The sequence below is a fragment of the Elephas maximus genome, chromosome 19 (genome assembly GCF_024166365.1).
Source record: "Elephas maximus indicus isolate mEleMax1 chromosome 19, mEleMax1 primary haplotype, whole genome shotgun sequence".
NCBI classification, from domain to species: domain Eukaryota; kingdom Metazoa; phylum Chordata; class Mammalia; order Proboscidea; family Elephantidae; genus Elephas; species Elephas maximus.
The window spans coordinates 2,536,009-2,560,523 of record NC_064837.1 but is presented as its reverse complement, the minus strand read 5'-3'; the positions used below and the strand labels follow the sequence as shown (position 1 = coordinate 2,560,523).

The window sequence follows — 24,515 nt, the reverse complement described above, 5'->3', positions numbered from 1 at the left end:
AGGGACCCATAATAGCCAAAATAATCCTGAAAAATAAGGATAAAGTAGGAGGAATCATACTTCCCAATTTCAAAACTTACTGCAAACAATGGTGATCAGGACAGTACAGCACTGGCACAAGGACAGACATAGATCAATAGGATAGAATTGAGAGTCCAGAAATAAACCTACATATTCACTTCTATTGTCAGCTGACTTTTGACAAGGGTACCAAGACAATTTAATAGAAGAAAAAACAGTATTTTCAACAAATGGTGCTGGGACAATTGGATATCCACACGTAAAAGAATTAAGTTGTACCCCTACCTCAAACCACATACAAAAATTAACCCAAAATGGACCAAAGGCCTAAATGTAAGAGCTAAAGCTATAAAACTCTTAGAAGAAAATGTAAGTGTAAATCTTCATCACCTTCAATTAGTCAACAGTATCTTAGATTTGACCTAACAAGTAAGCAATTAAAAAAAAAAAAAACAGATAGATTGGACTTTATAAAAATTAAAAATCTTGCACACCGAGGACACTATCAACACAGTTGAAAACAACACACAGAACAAAATAAAATACTTGAAAATCATACATCTGATAACATTTTAGTATCTAGAATAATACAAAGAATCTGTGCAACTCAACAACATAAAGACAAACAGCCCAATCAATATAAATGGCCAACAAGCACCTGAAAATATCTTCAACGTGATTAGTCATTAGGGAAACGCATACCAAAACCAAAAGGCGATAACACTAGTATCTTTTTTTTTTTTTAATGGTCGTTCTAGTGGGTATAATGGCCACTATACCCACTAGAATGGCCATTTAAAAAAAAATGAAAGAAAAACAGCTAACAGAAAATAACAAGTATCGTGACGTTGTGGAGAAATGGGAGCCTTCATACACTGCTGGTGGGAGTGCAAAATGGTGCAGCTGCTATGGAATACAGTTTGGCATTTCCTCAACAAGTTAAACATAGAATTACCATATGACTCAGCAATTCTACTACTGTATACATAACCAAAAGTATTGAAAACAAGTGCTCAAACAAAAACTGTACTTGAAGTCAGAGGAGCAGAATTGAGCAAGTAGAAGCTATAATTTCTGAACTCGAAGATAAATTACTTGGTACTAATATGTTTGAAGAAAAATCAGATAAAATAATTTTTTAAAAATGAAGAAACCTTAAGAATCATGTGGGACTCTATCAAGAGAAATAACCTATGAGTGATTGGAGTACCAGAAGAGGGAGGGATAACAGAAAATACAGAGAAAATTGTTGAGGATTTGTTGGCAGAAAACTTCCCTGATATCGTGAAAGATGAGAAGATATCTATCCAAGATGCTCATCGAACTCCACATCAGGTAGGTCTTAAAAGAAAGTCACCAAGACATATTATAATCAAGCTTGCCAAAACCAAAGATGAAGAGACAATTATAAGAGCAACGAGAGATAAATGAAAAGTCACCTACAAAGGAGAGCCAATAAGAATAAGCTCGGACTGCTCGGCAGAAACCATCCAGGCAAGAAGGAAGTGGGGTGACGTATTTAAAAAAATTGAAGGAAAAAAATTACCTGCCAAGAATCACATATCCATCAAAACTGTCTCTTAAATATGAAGGTGAAATTAAGACATTTCCAGATAAACACAAGTTGAGGGAATTCGTAAAAACCAAACCAAAACTACAAGAAATACTAAAGGGAGATCTTTGGTTAGAAAATCAATAATATCAGGTATCAACCCAAGACTAGAACACTGGCCAGAGCAACCAGAAGTCAACCCAGACAGGGAAATCCAAAAAAATAAAGCAAGATTTAAAAAAAAAAGCCCAACACAGGGTAATGGTGATGTTACTATATAAAAGAAGACAACATTAAAATAATAAAGAGAGACTAAGAAATGTAATCATACACCTTGCATATGGAGAGGAAGATACAGTGATACAAAGAAATAAAAGTTAGTTTTAAATTTAGAAAAACAGGGGTAAATAATAAGGTAACCACAAAGGAGACAAACTATCCTACTCATCAAAATAAAATACAAGGGAAAAAAACAGACTCAGCAGAAACAAAATCAACAACAACAAAAAGGAGGAAAGGACAACATATAAAGAAAATCTACTCGGCACATAAAATCAAGTGGGAAAAAGAAGCTGTCAACACACAAAAAAACACATCAAAGTGATAGCACTAAATTCATACCTATCCATAATTACCCTGAATGTAAATGGACTAAATACACCAATAAAGAGACAGAGAGTGGCAGAATGGATTAAAAAACGTGATCTGTCTATATACTGCCTACAAGAGACACACCTTAGACTTAGAGACACAAACAAACAAAAACTCAAAGGATGGGAAAAAAATATATCAAGCAAACAATCAAAAAAGAGCAGGAGTGGCAATATTAATTTCTGACAAAATAGACTTTAAAGTTAAATCCATCAGAAAGGATAAGTAAGGACACTACATAATGATTAAAGGGACAATACACCAAGAAGACATAACCATATTAAATATTTATGCACCCAATGACAGGGCTGCAAGATACATAAAACAAACTATCAGCATTGAAAGGTGAGATAGACAGCTCCACAATAATAGTAGGGGACTTCAACACACCACTTTCAGTGAAGGACAGGACATCCAGAAAGAAGCTCAATAAAGACATGGAAGATCTAAATGCCACAATCATCCAACTTGACCTCGTAGACACATACAGAACACTCCACCCAACAGCAACCAAGTATACTTTCTTTTCTAGTGCACATGGAACATTCTCTAGAATAGACCACATATTAGGTCATAAAGCAAGCCTTAGCAGAATCCAAAACATTGAAATATTACAAAGCATCTTCTCTGACCATAAGGCCATAAAAGTGGAAATCAATAACAGCAAAAGCAGGGAAAAGAAATCAAACACTTGGAAACTGAACAATACCCTGCTCAAAAAAGAACAGATTATAGAAGGCATTAAGGACAGAATAAAGAAATTCATAGAATTCAGTGAGAATGAAAACACTTCCTATCAGAACCTTTGGGACACAGCAAAAGCAGTGCTTGGAGGCCAATTTATATCAATTAATGCACACATCCAAAAAGAAGAAAGGGCCAAAATCAAAGAACTATCCCTACAACTTGAACAAATAGAAAGAGAGCAACAAAAGAAACCCACAGGCACCAGAAGAAAACAAATTATAAAAATTAGAGCTGAACTAAATGAAATAGAAAACAGAAAAACAATTGAAAGAATTAACAAGACCAAAAGCTAGCTTTTTGAAAAACTCAACAAAATTGATGAACCATTAGCCAAACTGACAAAAGAAAAACAGGAGAGGAAGCAAATAATCTGAATAAGAAATGAGATGGGTGATATTACAACAGACCCAACTGAAATTAAAAGAATCATATCAGATTACTATGAAAAACTATAATCAAACAAGTTTGAAAACCTAGAAGAAATCCTAGAAACACACTACCTAACTAAACTAACACAAACAGAGGTAGAACAACTACATAGACCCATAGAAAAGAAGAGATTGAAAAGGTAATCAAAAAACTCACAACAAAAAAAAGCCCTGGTCCAGATGGCTTCACTGCAGAGTTCTACCAAACTTTCAGAGAAGAGTTAACACCACTACTACTAAAGGTATTTCAGAGCATAGAAAAGGATGGAATACTTCCAAACTCATTCTATGAAGCCAGCATATCCCTGATACCAAAACCAGGTAAAGACACCACAAGAAAAGAAAGTTATAGACCTATATCCCTCACGAATGTAAATGCAAAAATCCTCAAGAAAATTCTAGCCAATAGAATTCAACAACATATCAAAAAAATAATTCACCATGACCAAGCGGGATTCATAACAGGTATACAGGCATGGCTCAACATTAGAAAAACAATTAATGTAATCCACCACATAAATGAAACAAAAGACCAGAATCACATGATTTTATCAATTGATGCAGAAAAGGCATTTGAAAAAGTTCAACACCCATTCATGACAAAAACTCTCAGCAAAATAGGAATAGAAGGAAAATTTCTCAACATAATAAAGGGCATTTATACAAAGCCAACAGCCAACATCACCCTAAATGGAGAGAGCCTGAAAACATTCCCACTGAGATCAGGAACCAGACAAGAATGCCCTTTATCACCACTCTTATTCAACATTGTGCTGGAAGTCCCAGCCAGAAGAATTCGGCTAGATAAAGAAATAAAAGGCATCCAGATTGGTAAGGAAGAAGTAAAAGTATCTCTATTTGCAGATGACATGATCTTATACACAGAAAACCCTAAGGAATCCTCCAGAAAACTACTGAAACTAATAGAAGAGTTCAGCAGAGTACCGGAATACAAGACAAACTTAGAAAAATCAGTTGCATTCCCACCTGGATCAAAGGAGAATGAAGAACACCAAGGTCACACGATAACTACGAGCCCAAGAGACAGAAAGGGCCACATGAACCAGAGACCTACATCATTCTGAGACCAGAAGAACTGGATGGTACCCGGCCACAACCGATGACTGCCCTGACAGGGAGCACAACAGAGAACCCCTGAGGGAGCAGGAGAATAGTGGGATGCAGACCCCAAATTCTCATAAAAAGACCAGACTTAATGGTCTGACTGAGACTAGAGGAATCCTGGCAGTCATGGTCCCCAAACCTTCTGTTGGCCCAGGACAGGAACCATTCCCGAAGACAACTCATCAGACATGGAAGGGACTGGACAATGGGTTGGAGAAAGATGCTGATGAAGAGTGAGCTACTTCTATCAGGTGGACACTTGAGACTGTGTTGGCATCTTTTATCTGGAGGGGAGGTAGGAGGGTAGAGAGGGTTAGAAACTGGCAAAATTGTCACGAAAGGAGAGACTGGAAGGGCTGACTCATTGGGGGAGAGTAAGTGGGAGTATGGAGTAAGGTGTATATAAGCTTATATGTGACAGACTGACTTGATTTGTAAATGTTCACTTAAAGCTCAATAAAAATTATTAAAAAAAAAAATCAGCTGCATTCCTCTACACCAACAAAAAGAACATTGAAGAGGAAATCACCAAATCAATGCTATTTACAGTAGCCCCCAAGAAGATAAAATACTTAGGAATAAATCTTACTAGAGATGTATAAGACTTATACAAAGAAAACTATAGTATGCTTCTGCAAGAAACCAAAAGAGACTTACATAAGTGGAAGAACATACCTTGCTCATGGATAGGAAGACTTAACATTATAAAAATGTCTATTTTACCAAAAGCGATCTATATATTTAATGCAATTCCGATCCAAATCCCAATGACATTCTTTAATGAGGTGGAGAAACAAATCACCAACTTCATATGGAAGGAAAAGAGGCCCCAGATAAATAAGGCATTACTGAAAAAGAGGAACAAAGTGGGAGGCCTTACTTTACCTGGTTTGAGAACCTGTTATACTGCCACAGTAGTCAAAACAGCCTGGTACTGGTACAACAATGGATACATGGACCAATGGAACAGAACTGAGAATCCAGACATAAATCCATCCACATATGAGCAGTTGATATTTGACAAAGGCCCAAAACAGTTAAATGGGGAAAAAACAGTCTTTTTAACAAATGGTGCTGGCATAACTGGATATCCATCAGCAAAAACATGAAACAAGACCCAGGCCTCACTCCATGCACAAAAACTAACTCAAAATGGATCAAAGACCTAAATATAAAATCTAAAATGATAAAGATCATGGAATAAAAAATAGGTACAATGTTAGGAGCCCTAATACATGGCATAAACAGTATAGAAAACATTATAAAGAACGTAGAAGAAACACTAGATAACTGGGAGCTCCTAAAAATCAAACACCTATGCTCATCCAAAGACTTCACCACAAGAGTAAAAAGACTACCTACAGAGTGGGAAAAAGTTTTTTGCTATGACATTTCTGATCAGCGCCTGATCACTAAAATCTACATGATACTGCAAAAACTCAACTTCAAAAAGACAAATAACCCAATTAAAAAATGGGCAAAAGATATGAATAGACACTTCACTAAAGAAGACATTCAGGTAGCCAACAGATATATGAGGAAATGTTCATGATCATGAGCCATTAGAGAAATGCAGATCAAAACTACAATGAGATTTCATCTCACTCCAACAAGGCTGGCATTAATCCAAAAACCACTAAATAATAAATGTTGGAGAGGCTGTGCAGAGATTGGAACACTTCTACACTGCTGGTGGGAATGTCAAATGGTACAACCACTTTGGAAATCAATTTGGCGCTTCCTGAAAAAGTTAGAAATAGAACTACCATATGATCCAGCAATCCCACTCCTTGGAATATATCCTAGAGAAATAAGAGCCTTTACACGAACAGATATATGCACACCCATGTTTACTGCAGCACTGTTTACAATAGCAAAAAGATGGAAGCAACCAAGGTGCCCATCAACAGATAAATGGATAAATAAATTATGGTATATTCACACAATGGAATACTATGCATCGATAAAGAACAGTGAGGAATCTGTGAAACATTTCATAACACGAAGGAACCTGGAAGGCATTATGCTGACTGAAATTAGTTGCAAAAGGACAAATATTGTATAAGACCATTATTATAAGAACTTGAGAAAGAGTTTAAACTGAGAAGAAAACATTCTTTTGTGGTTACGAGAGGGGGGAAGGAGGGAGGGTAAGAGAGGGGTATTCACTAATTAGATAGTAGAGAAGAACTACTTTAGGTGAAGGGAAAGACAGCACACAATACAGGGGAGGTCAGCACAACTGGTCTAAACCAAAAGCAAAGAAGTTTCCTGAATAAACTGAATGCTTTGAAGGCCAGTCTAGCAGGGGCAAGGGTCTGGGGACCGTGGTTTCAGGGGACATCTAAGTCAATTGGCATAATAAAATCTATTAAGAAAACATTCTGCATCCCACTTTGAAGAGTGGCGTCTGGAGTCTTAAACGCTAGCAAGCACCCATCTAAGATGCATCAGTTGGTCTCAACCCACCTGGATCAAAGGAGAATGAAGAACACCAAGGACACAAGGTGATTATGAGCCCAAGAGACAGAAAAGGCCACATGAACCAGAGACTACATCATCCTGAGACCAGAAGAATTAGCTGGTGCCCAGCTACAACCGATGACTGTCCTGACAGAGAACACGACAGAGAACCCCTGAGGGAGCAGGAGAGCAGTGGGATGCAGACCCCAAATTCTCCTAAGACCAGACTTAATGGTCTGACTGAGACTGGAAGGGCCCCGGTGGTCATGGCCCCCAGACTTTCTGTTGGCCCAGGACAGGAACCATTCCCGAAGCCAACTCTTCAGACATGGATTGGACTGGACAATGGGTTGCAGAGGGATGCTGGTGAGGAGTGAGCTTCTTGGATCAGGTGGACACTTGAGACTATGTTGGCATCTCCTGCCTGGAGGGGAGATGAGAGGATGGAGGGGGTTAGACGCTGGTGAAAAGGACACAAAAAGAGAGAGTGGAGGGAGAGAGCAGGCTGTCTCATTAGGGGGAGAGCAATTGGGAGTGTGCAGCAAGGTGTATATGGGTTTTTGTGTGAGAGACTGACTTGATTTGTAAACTTTCACTTAAAGCACAATAAAAATTATTTTTAAAAAATCTACTTGAATGTTAATAGCAGTACTATTTACAATAGCCATATGGTAGAATATAACATCCACCAAAGGATGAATGGATATCCATACAGTGGCATATTATTCAGTCACAAAAAGGAATGAAGCTCTGATACATGCAACTATGTGGGGAACCCTGAAAACATCATGCTAAGTGAAAGAAGCCATACACAAAAGACTACATATTATATGATTCTATTTATATAAAATATTCAGAATAGGCCAATCAACAGAGACAGAAGGTAAATTCTTGGTTGCTAGGGGGATGGGGGAAGGAGGAATGGAAGTGACACTTAACAGGTACAAGTTTCTTTTTTGGGTGATGTAAATGTTCTGGAGTTAGATGGTACTGATGATTCCATGACAGTATGAATATGCTAAAAACCACTGAACTGTACATTTTTTAATGATAAATTTTATGTAATTAAAGAAATTGCAAAACAAAAAGAAACCTAATTACAACATCAGCTGTGGTAAAAAAAACATTGAAGAATAAAGGTGTTTAAAAAAAATTTTTTTTTAAAACACTGCAGAGTACAGAATCTTTCCTAAGGATTAGCACCCCTGTCAGCCCTACTTTGTATACTCTAATTTCCTCCTTTATCTCACTTCTTTCCCACACTATATGCAAAATTTTAATTTTGGTTGAAAAAATATTGGCTCAAGAGAACAAAAGGGAGACTCCTTTCCCCAGCCCTTCTTCCACCAAAAGAAAGACAGCAACTATATCTGTTGCCTTACCTATGCCATATCCAAAAGATTAGTCCAATCTTTAGAACTCTCCAGGAAGGCATTTCATCAAATTAGTCCTCATTATCAAGCAATTTGACTCAACGGCAGTGGGTTGGTTACCCAGTCCCAGTGCCCTCGGTTGGTTAGTGGGTACCAAACAATTCAAAATATTTATTGAGCACTTACGTATACACAGAACTGGTCCAGGTGAGTGGTGGGGGCACATACAAGCAAGAGCAGTGACCACGTCCTCCAGGTGCCTATGGTTTTGCTGTGACTGAGCAAAGTATCAAGAGCCAAATGTATGTTGGGGCTGTTCTGAGTGGAGTTGTCTCATACCACAGCTTACTCGTCTATGTCAAATAATTTGGAAGACAGCTACCCACTGACTGAAAGAAATCCATATTTGTGCCTATTTCAAAGAAAAAGGTGACCAAACAGAATGCAGAAATTATCCAAGAATATCATGAATGTCATATGGTAGCAAAATTTAGCTGAAGATAATGAAAAAATTACTACAGCCATACATCAACAAGAAACTGCCAGAAATTCAAGCCAGCTTCAGAAGAGGACATAGAACAAGGGACATCACTCCTATTGTCAGATGGATCTTAGCCAAAAGCTGAGAATATCAGAAAGATGTTTACCTGTGTTTTATCAACAACGGGAAGGTATTCCACTGTGTAGATCATAACGAATTATGAATAACATTATGAAGAATGGGAATTCCAGAACGCTTAATTGTTCTCATGCAGAACATGTCCATGGATCAAGAGACAGTCTTTTAAACAGAGCAAGAGGATATCGCATGGTTCAAAACTGAAAAAGGTATGCAGCAGAGTTGTATTCTTTCACCTTACTTATTCAACCTGTACACTGAGCAGATAATTAAAGAAGCTGGGCTATATGAAGAAGACACTGCATCAGGACTGGAGAAGACTCATTAACAACCTGCGATATGCAGATGACACAACCCTTCTTGCTGAAAGTGACACTTTGAAGCACTTACTGACGAAGGCCAAAGATTACAGCTTTACTATGGATCACCCCTAAACTTAAAGAAAAAAAAAAAAAATTCCTCACAACTGGACTGATAAACAACATCACGATAAATGGAGAAAAAACTGAAGTTGTCAGGATTTTACTCTACTTGGATCAATAATCAACACTCATTGAAGCAGCAGTCAAGACACACTGAAGCAGCAGTCAAGACGCATTGCATTTGGAAAATCTGCTGCAAAAGACCTCTTTAAAGTTTTAAAAAGCAAAGATGACTACGGTGTACCTGACCCAAGCCATAGTTTTTGCATGTGAAAGCTGGACACAGAAGAAGAAAGACAGAAGAAGAATCAATGCATTCAAACTGTGACAATGGCAAAGAATACTGGATACATCATGGACTGCCAGAAGAACAAACAAACCAGTCTTAGAAGAAGTACAATCAGAATGCCCCTTAGAAGTGAGGATGGCGAGACTTTGGCTTGCTTACACTGGACACATCCTCAGGAAAGACCAATAGCTAGAAAAGGACATCATGTTTGGTAAAGCAGAGGATGGGCAAAAATGAGGAAATCCTCAATGAGATGAATTGACACAATAGCTGCAGCAACAAAGGGGCTCAAGCATACCGACAATCATGAAGATGGTGCAGGATCAGGCAATGTGTCACTCTGTTATACATAAGGTTGCCGTGAGTCAGAGCCAGCTTAACAACAACAAGGAATGACAACCAAACTGCTAGGAACAAACTGGTTTCTTACAACTAAACTAAGACCTATGGAATCATGTTTGGAAGAGTTGAAAAACTTATAGTTACAATTTTTAGGTGGCATCATTAAGTTTGACTCCGTCTTTGAGGTCAAGGCTCAATAACCCAGATGACATGCTGCGAAGCTCACTGATAATCACCTAGGAGTTGGATAAATCACTGAACATAGGTTCTTCCCTGCACCCACCTGTTGATAACACAGAGATAAACCACAGGGAATATACACATACACACCTATATCCCCTTATGCCCCCAACAATGCCAGTGTGCCTGCTTAAAAGGCTACTAAGAGGATATAAGGAAATCTAGGCCATACATTATTAAATAGCTATCCCCTAATAGATGCTCTAGAAAATCTACTTACTTGTTTTACCAGTTAGAATACCATTTAGTTTCCTGGAATTTCTTATAATGCACTAGGGGAAGAATTATTCATGCAGTACATTAGTGGCGTAGAACAGCCTGGAAAGTCTTGACCATGGTAACATCTTTACTGTATTTTTACGCAAATCACGTACACCTTCTACATTTGTTTGCCAACTGCATCCTCCCCCCATGAAATACTTTAATAAGTGCCGCTATGCCCTTTTTTTTTTTTTAATGTTGCTGTAAAAATTTAGCATTGCGCACTTAACAAAACACCTGGGGGGGGCACGGTTGGCAAACAAACATAGAAGGTGTGCATTATTTGTGTAAAAAATATGGTAAGGAACCACAATACCCTTTCCAAAGAAGCCCAGGCGGGACCTCAGGATACTCGCTTGGTCTAAGCAGACACCACCACTAAATTTGAATCGGTGTGTACAGTGAAATCCATTTGCTGTCCTGGAACAGCCTGTAGCCCACAGCCTTCTAAGCTCCTTTTTTAAGCCCTTGGTTATTTTTAAACCTTTGGCATTTGTATAATTTAAGCTTTTATGAACACAAGCTTACTGGGACAAAGACCAGTTCCAGGAACTTAAAGTTTACGAGAGTTAGCATTGTTTGGTAGGTAACAGGCATAAATTTATCACTTCTGTCGTAAGGATAAAGTTTCAATAACTTCTCAATCACCACACCTATTATTATTTCTTGAGAGAAACAATGAGGGCAGGAGAGGAGATGGCTGAGCAGAGAGGGTGGTGGGAAAAATTGGTAACAGGTGGGAGAGGAGGAAAGCAGAAATGAGTGAGGCACAGAAAGGAAAAGAGGCCAGCACAGCACAGAGCCTCGGCTGTGTCGGCAAAGGGGAGAGCATGGAGGTCAGCAGTCAAGGCCTCGCCAGCACTTACTTGGGATGCTTGAAGGCCATGAGGCATCTCTCGTACTTTCCCACCATGCTCCAGGCCATGACTAGGCCGTCAGCACTTCCTGAGAGGAGATGCCACTGGTCAAAGCACAGGCACTTCACCGCTCCCTCGTGGCCGTTGAGAGTCTGCAAGAAAGGATGCCACTGGTTTCAGCCCACTCAGATTATGACCGCCTCCTAGGGCCTAAGCTGGAGGCTTCTTTAGATGCATCCCAAATCCACACTCAGGCAATCCATGTCTGCCACTCACTTGCTATTTACCTGAGCTGATTTCACTTTTGCTCTAAGACCAGTGGAGTCCACACCTCCTTCTCACCAGAGCTCTCTCTCTCTCCAGTAAAGGAGGAATGTGATCAGGAAGAGGCCTTGCTCCTGATGAGTCTATGACTGGGGCAGGCCCCCTCCTCCTGGACCATCAGACAGGGTCAGAAACTACCATCTTCTGCAAATAGGGCAGAGGATGAGCAATTCTTCACCACCCCTGGGAGGGCACCTGGGGCATCCCTGTGCCTGCCACTGCTGGTTAGACCACAGTGACAACAAGATTGGTGGGAAAAGTCCAGAAGCCAGGCCAGCAGCTTCTTACTGAGAGCTTATGTTCCTGGCACAAACAGTATCTCAATACCACGCACAAGGATCAGGGAGTTCAGATCCAGCAACACTATTTTTTGTGAACATTTAATCACTTTCAAGATAGCCAATGTTTTCTCCTCATCAGAGAGTAAAGAGAAAAAAGCATGGCTTTGTTCATCCCCTTGCCCCATTTCAGCACCAGGCTGGAATACTCTGGAAGAGAAAAAGGTAGTTGTCCTCTTCTGCTCTTAAAAAGGCCCCAGGGCCTATACTTTGTGCTCAGTCAGACGGCAGCCTTGCTCTACCAGCCCTATGACAACATGGGTCACAATGTGGGTGGGGATCCCTGACCCACCACAACCCAGAACACCCTCCTTTGTCGGTCTTTCACTACAGCTCTCACGTCTGCCCCTCCTGTCTACCGTAACTCAGTCACTCTAGGATGGCCTGGAGAGCTCCATGGGGGAGACCACCAGTCTCCTACAGCCCTACCCTCTCACCTTCACCAGCTGGGCCGTGGCAACATGCCACACCTTGACCATCCCTCGCTCACAGCTGCTCACAATGTAGGTGTCACTGATCCTGGTGGCCAAGATGGGGTCTTTGTGCTTAAACGTCTTCAGGCACTTCCCTGTGTCTAGATCCCACACTAGAGGGATGGGGTGTAGGGGAGGAATAGAGGATGGGGATGATTACAATTGAGTCTGCTCCCCATTCCAGAAGCAAAGACTAGCAGAGCCCATCAAGTCAGAGTCCAAGAGGCCTTCCCCTGGCCGGGCTCTCCTCAGGCTCACCAACAGCTCCATCCACCGGCAGCAGAGAGCGCCTGACCAGAGGCCCTCAATAGCCAGCAATGCATAAGACCTGGCTGTGACCCTCAGACTCAGCATTGGGTCCAAATGCTGAACAGCTGTCTCCAATAAGTCTCTTCCTCAAGCCTGAAACGAGTCCCTGAATGGTGCAAACGGTTAAGTGCTCAGCCGCTAACAGAAAGGTTGCAGGTTCAAGTTCTCACCTCAGAAGAAAGACTTGGCGATCTACTTTTAAAAAAATCAACCGCTGAAAATCCTATGGAGCACAGTTCTACTCTGACACATACAGGGACGCCATGAGTTGGCGTTAACTTCATGGTAACTAGTTGGTTTCAAGCCCAAACAACACTTGCTACTAAGTAGATTTCAGGAAAACCATAGCCTGTGTTTAAGTAATCATTCTCCCACAGGCTGTTCTCCTGACCCTCACCTACTATCTGCAAAAGAAAAGAAAGAGGTCTATTTACATTTTTTAATATTTCGGAATCTTACTTTTAGACTTATTATTTGAGAAACTGTCATGGAGAGGGCGAGCCTAATGCTGTTTCTACGTAAACTGCGTTAAAACCACTGCGGTAGATACGAGAACGCATGGGCGCTGGGAGAACAGGAGAAAGAAGGTGAAGGTGGGCACGATGTATTCGGGATGACGGTAGTAACATCTGCTTCCTCAGCCTCCAAACTACCTTCTTCTTCAGGCAACAGAATGAGCAGCCTAAGACAAAATAATAACAATAACTACTATCGACATAGCACTGAGAATGAGCCAGCTACCATCCAAAGTGCTTTGTATGTAATAACTCATCATCTTAACAAAGCAGGTACAATTATTATTTCCCACATTACAGATGAGAAAATTGAAGCATAGAGAGATCCATTAACTTGCTCAAGATCACACAAATGGCTGAGTGGCAGAGCTGAGATTTGAACCCAGGGACTCTGGATCCAGAGGCCATGCTCTTAAGCTAGGTTAACCCTAACTATTTAAGTGTGTTTTTCTTCACTTATTTACTACATATACCTCTTGACCCTTTTATCAAATTAGCAATAGGAGAATTGAAAGTTGTATTATAAGATTCCCTGGTAAGGAAAAGGAACCCTGGTTTAAAGAATTTTAAAAGTAGGGGGAGGGAGTGTTACCTTCAGCCCTCTAATTGTCTCATTTTCATTCTATTTTGTAACTCAGGCAGGTGGGACGCAGGCAGGCCAGTGGTGGGGGCGAGGATGAGGGTAAGGCAAATGATATTTTGTTCATTGTGGATTTTCTACATTAATTTTGACTTTTATTAAAATATTTATCTTGTCCTAATACTAATAAGCATTCACCTCATGGGATTAGTTTTGGTTTGGGGGTGTAGGACAATCCAATCTACTGACATAATAGAATTCTTTTTTTATATAATTTTTATTGTGCTTTAAGTGAAAGTTTACAAATCCAGTCAGTCTCTCATATAAAAATTTATATACACCTTGCTGTATACTCCTAGTTGCTCTCCCCCTAATGAGACAGCACACTTCTCTCCACCCTGTATTCCCCATGTCCATTCAGCCCACTTTTGTCCCCTTCTGCTTTCTCATCTCCCTTTAAGACAGGAGCTGCCTACATAGTCTCATGTGTCTACTTGAGCTAAGAAGCTCAATTCTCACCAGTGTCATTTTCTATCTCATAGTCCAGTCTAATCCCTGTCTGAAGAGTTGGCTTTGGGAATAGTTCCAGTCTTGGGCTAACAGAAGGTCTGAGGACCATGACATCCGGGGTCCTTCTACTCTCAGTCAGACCATTAAGTCTGGTCTTTTTACAAGATTTTGAGGTCTGCACCCCACTGCTCTCCTGCCAATTGGCATAATATAATTTTTAAAGCTTTTGTTCTACCTCCCAGCATGGTAAGTAGTGTCTGGGGTCTTAAAAGCTGAAGAGCAGCTACCTTAGATACAACTGTTGGTCTTTATTTGTCTGGAACAAATAAAAAGAACAAAACCTAAGAATCAGAGAAGGAACTGGACTACAGGACTAATTGTCTACATGAGTACAGGACTAACTGTCTCCATGAACCACTGCCTTCTCTACCTTGAGGCCAGAACTAGATGACGCCTGGCTACCACTACTGAATATTTTGATCAGGGACACAGTAGATGAATCTTGATAAAAAGGGAGAACAACGTGGAACAGAACTCCAAATTCTTAAAGAATTCAGACTTACTGGACCTATTGAGTCCGGAGGAGCCTCTGAGACTATGGCCTTGTGTTGCTCTTCAAACCTTGAGTTGAAACTATCCCCTGAAGTCACCTTTAAACTAAATAACAGCTTAGCCCAAAGAGTAAAGATTGTCACCCTTGAGAATTGCGTTTTAAAAAGTTATCTGTATTTCAATAGCTATTTTAAAGCATAGATGAGAAGGTTGGGGGGAGGGAGATTAAGTAAATGGAAGTGAAACAACTAGAACAGAGATAACGAGAATGCTGACACAGCGTGAAGAAGGGAACCAATGTCACTGATCATTATGTCTAGAAACTGTGGAATAGGAGTGGATTTTGCTTTATATATTTTCACCAAAAATTAAATTAAATTTAAAAAAAAGAAATAAAAACAATTTATATTGATTACTGAGCTCTTGGGTGGACCTTTAAATTTTCGGCCTTAGACAAGGACCTCAGGGGCCTCACTCCAGTCCCAGCCCTGCTGGTACTCTCCCAGCAGGCTTGAAGATCTTGTCTGCCCTTCCATTGCCAAACCTCACCCAGATGTTTTTTATCCTTTCTGCTCCACTCCTCAAAGCATTCTCAGTAATTAGGTATTCAGTCAGGTAGAAGAGGGAGCAGATGTAGGAAGTAAAATCCCTTAAGCAGGTCTGTGTGTTTGAGTGTGTAACACCACTTCACTGTCCTTCTGCCACATGTTCTCCTTCGCCTTCCTCTAACATGCAGTGGCTTCAGTCCCTTGTTTCTCTTCTCTTTTCACACATACACATTTTTCATTTCAGCCTTTTTTACGTGTCCAATTCAGTGACATTAATTGCATTCGCTACGTTGTGCCAAGTTGCCATGGAGTCAGCTCTGACTCATGGTGACCCCATATGTGTCAGAGTAGAACTGTGCTCCATAGGGTTTTCAGTGGCTGATTTTTTGGAAGTAGATTGCCAGGATTTTCTTCTGAGGGGCCTCTGGGTGGACTCAAGCCACCAACCATTTGGTTAGCAGCAAGCCTATTAACTGCACCACCCAGGGACTCCAGGGTCAGTTCTTGGCCAATGCACCTCATACAGTCATCATCCGTAGGTGGAGACTTCCATGTTGCTATGATGCTGAACAGGTTTCAGTGGAGCTTCCAGACTAAGACAGATGAGGAAAAAAGGCCTGGCAATCTGCTTCTGCAAATCAGCCATCCACGACCCTATGGATCACAATGGTTCAATCTGAAACAGATCATGGAGATGGCACAGGACCGGGCAGTGTTTTCTATAGTTTTGCATGGGGTCACAACAAGTTGGTGGCCAATTCAGTGGTAGCTAACAAGGACAACAACAATATCCACTATTCATTTCCAATTTTTTTCCATTACCCTGAAGAGAAACCCAGTGCCTCTTAAGCAGTAAGTACCCCTTGCCCCCTTGAACCTGCCTCTGGTAACACATAATAAACTTTGGCTCTATGCAGTTGCCTACTTAGACTCTTTTCACTCTTTCCTCCTGCTTTTCTGGGGAAATGTCATCCACACTTGTGACTTCCACCATTAATTCTAATTGAAAAATACTAAGCCAACATATTTGGAGCCCCAGCTGGGTATATCCACACCTATGTCTGCCTGCTGGAAATCCTCACCTGGATGCTCTCAGGAATCTCATACTCAATGTATTAGTTTCCTATGGCTGCCAAAACAAATTACCATAAGTTTAGTGGCTTAAAACTATACACATTTATTATCCTATAGAAGTCTAACATGGATCTTACAGGACTAAAAATCAAAGTACCAGTAAGGATGTGTTCCTTTCTGAAGGTGCTGGAGGAAAATTCATTTCCTTGCCTTTTCCAGTGTCTAGAGATCACCCACATTCCTTACCTTATGGCTCCCTTCTTCCATCTCCACAATCAGCAACATAGCATTAATCTGACCATTCTTTCATAGTCACATCTCCCTTTGATCACAGCCAGGAAAGTTTCTCTGTTTTTAAGGGCCCATGTGATTACATTGGGCCTACCCAGATAATCAAGGGTGATCTCCTTAACCTAATTTAATCACACCTGCAAAGTCCCTTTTGCCATGTGTCATGGATTGAATTGTGTCCCCCAAAAAATATGTGTCAACTTGGTTAGGCCACGATTCCCAGTATTGTGTGGTTGTCCTCTACTTTGTGATTGTAATTGTATGTTGAAGGATTAGGATGGGATTGTAACACCACCTTTATGCAGGTCACCTCCCTGATCCAATGTGGAGGCAGTTTCCCTGGGGTGTGGCCTACACCACCCTTTATCTCTTAAGAGATAAAAGGGAAGCAAGCAGAGAGTTGGGGACCTCATACCACCAAGAAAGCAGCACCACGAGCAGAGCACGTCCTTTGGACACGGGATCTCTGCGCCTGAGAAGCTCTTCGGCCAGGGGAAGATTGAGGACCAGGACCTTTCTCCAGAGCCGACAAAGTAAGCCTTCCCCTGGAGCCAACACCCTGAATTTGGACTTGTAACCTACTAGGCTGTGAGAAAATAAATTCCTCTTTGTTAAAGCCATCCATTTGTGGTATTTCTGTTAAAGCAGCACTAGATAACTAAGACAGAATTTGGTACTGAGAGTGGGGTGCTGCTGTAACAGATACTTAAAATGTGGAAGCAGTTTCGAAACTGTGAATGGATAGAGTTTCAACAGTGGCAGAGGACCAGTGCAGCAGAGAACCTGCAGCGGCAGAGAGCCGGCAACAGCAGAGAACCAGCAGCTGGAGAACCAGGAGACCAGCGCCGGACAGTGCTAGAGCCCACCCATGGAGCCAGAGAGCTGAGTGCCTGTGCACAGGAGGCTTCCTGGTGGGGTAGGAGGCCTCCAGACACTTATCAGTGGAGCTAGGCTTTCCCACCCATGGAACCAGAGGGCTGAGCACCTGTGTGCAGGAGGCTTCTTGGTGGAGTGGGGTGCCACCAGGCATTTATCAGTGGAGCTACAGAGCTTTGGAACACTTGCCCCAACAGGGCAGATGCAGGCATGAGGCTTGAGCAGCTGAAAGGCCAAGAAACCAGGAAACAGAACCTGAAGATACAACACAAGAAGCCGAGCTGCCTCAGTCTCAAAAGGTATGGCCATGTCCTCATGGGTCTCAAAGCATACAGCCATGGCCTCTGGTGTTTCTAAGGGTGGAGTCACCACTCAGATGGACTAGGAGAATGGTGCGCCTAAAGCCGAGGGAGCAGAGTTGCTGTTCCAGTGGGCCTAGAAGGCAGAGCTGAAGCCCAAGGCCAAGGGGCTGCCACTGAGAATCTGGAGATTGTGGCTAATACCTAGAGGCTGGAGGCAGGGTTATTGCATAAATTGTCTCAGAGAAAAGAAGGTTATTTTCAAAGCCTTGAAGGCTTATGTAATGTGTCTGCTGACTTGCTTGGTGCCTGTTACTCCTTCTTTCCCTTCAGTTACTCCCATTTGCAATGGAAATCTCTAGCTTGTGCCTGTTCTGCCATTGTACTGTTGCAAGCATATAACTTGTATTCTAGATTTCACAGATGAAGAGGAATTTTTGGATTTTGGACTTGGAGCTAAGACTTTTGCTATGATATGATGGGGTGAATATGTTTTGCATGTTACAAGGATGTGATTTTGGGGGGCCAAAGGGTGGAATGTCATGGATTGAATTGTGTCCCCTCGAAAATACGTCAGCTTGGTTAGGCCACTGATTCCCAGCATTGTGTGGTTGTCCTCCATTTTGTGATTGTAATTTTATGTCCAGAGGATTAGGGTGGGATTGTAACACCACCCTTACTCAGGTCACCTCCCTGATCCAAGGTAAAGGGAGTTTCCCTGGGGTGTGGCCTGCACTACCTTTTATCTCTTAAGATATAAAAGGAAAGGGAAGCAAGCAGAGAGCTGGGCACCTCACACCACCGAGAAAGCAGCACCACGACCAGAGCGCATCCTTTGGACTCAGGGTCTCTGTGCCGGAGAAGCTCCTCGGCCAGGAGAAGATTGAGGAGAAAGACCTTCCTTCAGAGCCAAGAGACAGAGTAAGCTTTCCCCTGAATTTGGACTTGTAACCTACTAGACTATGAGAAAATAAATATCTCTTTGTTAAAGCCATCCACTTGTGGTATTTCTGTTAAAGCAGCACTAGATAACTAAGACACCATGTAAGATAACATAGTCATAGGTTCCAAGTATTAGAATGTGGACATCTTTGGAGGGCGAATATTCTATGACACTCAACATGCCCAAAATTGAACCTATCACCTCCTCCCTTATTCCTCAGCATGCCTGGTCTTCCCCTATAGTCCCTATTTCCTTTAATGGCCTTTCTATACACACAATGGCCTGAATTAAAAGTTTTGGCCTCATCATTTTTCTCACTTCTCATATTCAATTGATGGTTTTGTTGTTGTTAATTGCCAGTGAGTCAGCTCCAAGTCATGGCGACCCCATGTACAACAGAATGAAATTTTGCCTGGTCCTGAGTCATCTTCACTGACAGACAGGTGGTGGAATTGATGGTTAAATCCTGCCAAATCTCCTTCTAGAAATCTCCCTCTAGTCTGAGCCATCTAACGTAAACTCATCCATCTGAGTTTCTTCCCATTTGCCTGTTCTCAGATGTTCTGGAGACAGCAGCACAGTTCTCTAGACTGAAGAGTGTCTTAACTTGTCTGCTGCCTCCAGATAGTCACCCTACTCCAAACCCTTCCTCCACATTATCACTAGAGTTATCTTTCTAAAATACACATTTAATCACATCAATCCCCAGCTTAAAACGCATTTGTAGCGCCTCATGTCCTGTAGGATACAGGTCAACCTCCTACCATGATGCAGAAAGCCCTTTATACTCTGGCTCCAAATTAACTTACCAGCCTAACTGCCAACACCACACACTGCAGTCCAGCCACACCAACAACTGGAAAATCTCTGATACACTGTTTTCTTTCATCTTTCTGTGCATGTTCTCTGTGCTTGGAAAGCCCTAACGGCTCCCTCCTCTCTGCCTGTAAAACTAGTAAGCCTCAAAACTATACTCAAATAGCTCCCTGTCAGTGGAGCTTTCCCTCATTTACTCTCATTTCTTTGGTGCCTTAGAAATCTGCGTGTGGTTAGGAGCACATGATTTAGAGCTAGACAGCCCTCGGTTCAACTCCCAACTCAACCAAAAAGCAGCTTTGATTGGAGGCAAGTTGTTTTCCTCTCTGAATTTTGGAAGTGAATCAACTAGAATGCCTCTGCATCCAGGTGTACTTGTGGAGCAGTGGTTAAGCGCTCCGCTGCTAACTGAAAGGTTGACAGTTTGAACCCACCAGCCACTTCTTGGGAGAAAAAGATGCAGCAGGCTGCTTTGGTGAAGATTACAGCCTTGGACACCCTACAGGGCAGTTATACTCTGTCCTACAGGGTCACTGTGAGTTTCAGAACCGACTCAATGGCAACGGGATCCTCTGCATCCACCTGCGGAGTTCTTGTGAGGGTTGAGTAAGTTAATGGATGTAAAGCACCCATCACAGTGCCTGTCACAAAGTTAAAAAAAAAAAACCAAACCCATTGCCGTCGAATCAATTCCAACCCATAGCGACCCTATAGGTCAGAGTAGAACTGCCCCATAGAGTTTCCAAGGAGCGCCTGAAGGATTTGAACTGCTGACGCTTAGCCACTATGCCACCGGAGTCATAAAGTTAGTACTCGATAAATGGCAGCTGTTATCATTCATAAAGTTATTATATTCTCCATTTATATATTTTCATATCTCTCTCTGTTAGGAGACTATGAGCCTCTTGAGGGAATATACAGTCATATCTAAAGAGCCATATCATATTCATTTTTTTCTCCTCTATATCTAACACAGAGAATGAATGGATTGATGAATATGGATGAATAAAAGAATAAATTAATACCTATAGAAATGGCCAAAGCCCATGAACATTTTGGGAACTCATGGATTTGGGGAAACTTCTTAGAAAGTTTAAAGTATTTCTTTCTCACCTTTCACCTGGCAATCTCTTGCTCCAGATACAAGCTTGTTCTTATATAAATCCATGCAAGTGACTGTCCCTTGGTGGCCATTGAAGATTCGTATGCAAGTTCCACTTTTCAGATCCCAGTATCTGCAGGAATCAGGTCAAAAAGATGTTCTTGAGAATTTCTGAGGCCCCAAGGGATCATACTGTATACAATTCATTTAGATCTATAGCTAGGTGGAAGGCATCAAAGTTTCATGGTTAAGCTTCAAGTCAGAGGCCTGCATTTGATCCCAGCTGTAACACCAATTAGGTGTCACTTAATTTCTATGTAAGCTTCATTTCCTCATTGATAAAATGGAAATGATAACAATAGTAGTTATCACATGAGGTTTTTTTTTAAGAATTAAATGCACTAATGTAGTGATTCTCAACCAGAGGCAATCCTCCCAGGAGACATTTGAAAATGTCTGGCGATATTTTTGGATGTCACAGTGGGAAGACGGTGCTACTGGCATCTAGCGCAGAGGCCACAGGCTCTGATAAACACCCGACAATGCACAGGACAGCCTCCACGACAATACTGCCGATACTAAGGCGTGTAACTTTAGAACAGTGACTAACAGGTAGAAAATGCTTGGTGAGTGGTTGTTGGTATTAGGTGGAAAGGTCCATGGAATGGCCACCAGACTTAAAATTCAGGGCACTGATTCAATGCTGACCTTCAAACAAGAACAACATACCAATTCACTATAGCCACTTAGATTCAAAATATTTTATATATATTTCTAAAGCATATCATAGAGATATATGGGAACATGTGTAAGTCACGATATCTTCTAATAAGAAAATGTCTCTTCAAGCTCTCAGCTATCGTTGATACAAACTTCCACTTCAGACAGACTGCTTTTGTGAGATGGCATAGCGGAATAGTGTGGGCTCCAGAGCCAGGCTGCCTGAGATCCAGACCCAGGTCCGTCACTTACTAGCTGTGTGGTCTTGGGTAAGTTACTGAATTACTCTGTACCTCAGTTTCCACATCTGTAAATTGGGGATAATAATGGTACTTACCTCAAAGAGTTATTGTGAGGCTTGGCACATAATAAATTATTAATAATTTTTTCCCCTTTGGATGTGTTAAGCTTTCCCTTCTAACATTCCTGGAGTCCTTGGTTAATGTACTCAGCTGCTAACCAAAAGGTCAACTCAATGGCAACTGGTTGGTTCTAATATTCCTGAAGGTCCCACAGCCTTACTAGTACTGCAGCTTGTCAGAGCCTACCATGCACTTACACTGCATTTAATGAGGCCCCAGTGGTCTGAGAAAAAGCATGTTTTGAATTTCTTTTTCTAGCATCGTGACAGACCAAGTGTCCAGGTTGACTTTCTTAAAGTATGCAGAAAAGGTATTTGATAAACACTTTTTAAAAATTAGGAATAGAAAGAACTTCTTTGATTTAATAAATGTATAAACCAAAGTCATACAAGAAGCATTATGCTTAATGGAGAAACTGTAGACTTATTTCCTTTAAGAAAGAGAACATAATAAAGATGGTCACTCTCACTGATACTATTTAGCATGGTACTGGAAGACCTGGGTAAAGTTATAAGGAAATAAAAATTACAAGTAGTGTAACTATTAGAAAGGAAGATAAATATCGTCACTATTTGAAGTTGACAAGATTACCTACATAGAACTAAATAGGAAACTAAATTAGAACTAATAACAGAGGTTAGTAAGGTGGCTAGGTGCAAGATCAACCTACAAAAATCAATAACATTTCTCTATGCCAGCAATAACCAGTTCAAAATATAAATGAAAATAAGATATCATTCATAATAGCAATAAAATTATAAAGCTTATAAGCATTAACTAAAAATACAAGAGGACTCTATAAAGAAAATTTTAAAGCTCAAGGAAAGGACAAAGAAGATGATCTGACTGAATGTGTTCCCCAAATCAGTCAACGAATTCAATGCAACCCCAATCAAAGCTCTAGTTGGCTTTTCTGAAAAGTTGATAAACTTTTCCCAAAAACTCAAAAAGCATATACCATAGCTAAGTTACATAAAAAAAGAAAAGTGAGGAGTTGGACTTGCCCTACCATCATATATTAAAGCATTCTCTAGATGCATAGCTAAAAACAAAACAATAAAATAAAACAATTTAAAAGACAGGGTGGTTTTGATGCAAGAACAGAAAAATGGACCAATGGAATAGAACAGAGAGCTCAGAGACATTCTCACATATATATGGGTAATAATTACCATGTGATAAAGATTGCTCACAAATCAATGAGGGAAATAGCAAGATATTTAGTAGCTCCTGTGAGGAAAACTGCTCACTTTATTTAAAAATAATGAATAGAAACCTTACCTAACACCACATACAAAGTTGGACTACAAATAGATTAAAAACCTGAATGTGAAAGGCAAAATGATAACATTAATAAAAAACAATGTTGGAAAATATCTTTGTGACCTACAGGTGGGAAGGATCACAGACATAAGGCAGAAAAATTGATAAACTGAAATTTTTTATTACATCAGTATTAAGTTCTTGTTCAACAAAGGACGTTATGAACAAAGTTAATAGACTGATGAAAAGAATAAATGATATCTGCAACGTTAAAACTGATAAGGGATTGATATCTAGAATATACAAGGCACTGAAAAACAATTTAAAAAATAGATGTCCTCAATAGAAAAATGGGCAAAGGATATAATCAGGCAATTTATAGAAGAGGAAACCCTAAAAGCTAATAAGCAAACTCATTGATGACTAAGAGAAATGCACCTGGACATGGTTTTATACATATTTAACTGGCAAAAATTTGAAATCTGGATGATGCCAAATGTAGACAGGGAAGTAAAGAGATAGGATCCCTGCTGGCGAGAGCGTAGACCCATGCCATCATTCTGGACTTCAATCTGGCACTTCTTAGTCAAATTAAATACTGCCCACTCCACATCTCACAAGTCCTCTCCTGAGTACCAATCCCCAAGAAACCTCACAGTGTCCTGAAGGGACATATATGAAACTGCTCAGTGCAGCATTATTTGGAGGCAGCATAATGTCCATTACTGGGAAAGCAAGTAAGTAAAATGTGTACACAGGTGTCAGAGTACCACAGGGCAGTTAAAACAACAACTCGGCACATACGTGATAACATGGATGGATCTCTTAAACATGGGCGGAGTGCAATGATTAAAGAGATATTTAAGGCAATACCATGTATGTGAATTATAAATAAAAACTAAAAAACCTGTTGCCGTTGATTCCAATTCATGGCAACCCTATAGGACAGAGTAGAACTGCCCCATTGGGTTTCCAAGGAGCACCTGGTGGATTCAAACTGTCGACCTTTTGATTAGCAGCTGTAGCTCTTAACTATTAAGCCACCAGGGTTTCTGAATTATAAATACATGTACAAAATACATCAACACACATTTTGAAAGAACACACATAAACAAAAAGGCACACATTTTAAAAGATTAGAATGATAATCATGGGTAAAAATAATAAGAGTGAAAAATAGAGATAGGATAGATGGATGGATGAATGGATAGATACACAGACAGAGAGACA

At 40.7% G+C, this 24,515-nt stretch overlaps 1 protein-coding gene across 3 annotated transcripts in view; it reads right to left on the bottom strand.

Moving 5' to 3' along the window:
• The window catches only part of FBXW10B (F-box and WD repeat domain containing 10B), an 82,274-nt gene that overhangs the window by 36,208 nt on the left and 21,551 nt on the right, over positions 1-24,515 (bottom strand). For all 3 annotated transcript variants that reach the window (XR_007514252.1, XM_049861549.1, XM_049861550.1), the window contains exons 8-10: positions 20,952-21,073; positions 12,490-12,638; positions 11,400-11,542 (exon numbers count right to left, since the gene is read on the bottom strand). Coding sequence is in view for 2 of the 3 variants with exons in the window: in XM_049861549.1 (XP_049717506.1) it covers positions 11,400-11,542; positions 12,490-12,638; positions 20,952-21,073 (414 nt within the window). In the remaining variant the exon portion in view is untranslated. The remainder of the gene's footprint in view (positions 1-11,399; positions 11,543-12,489; positions 12,639-20,951; positions 21,074-24,515) is intronic.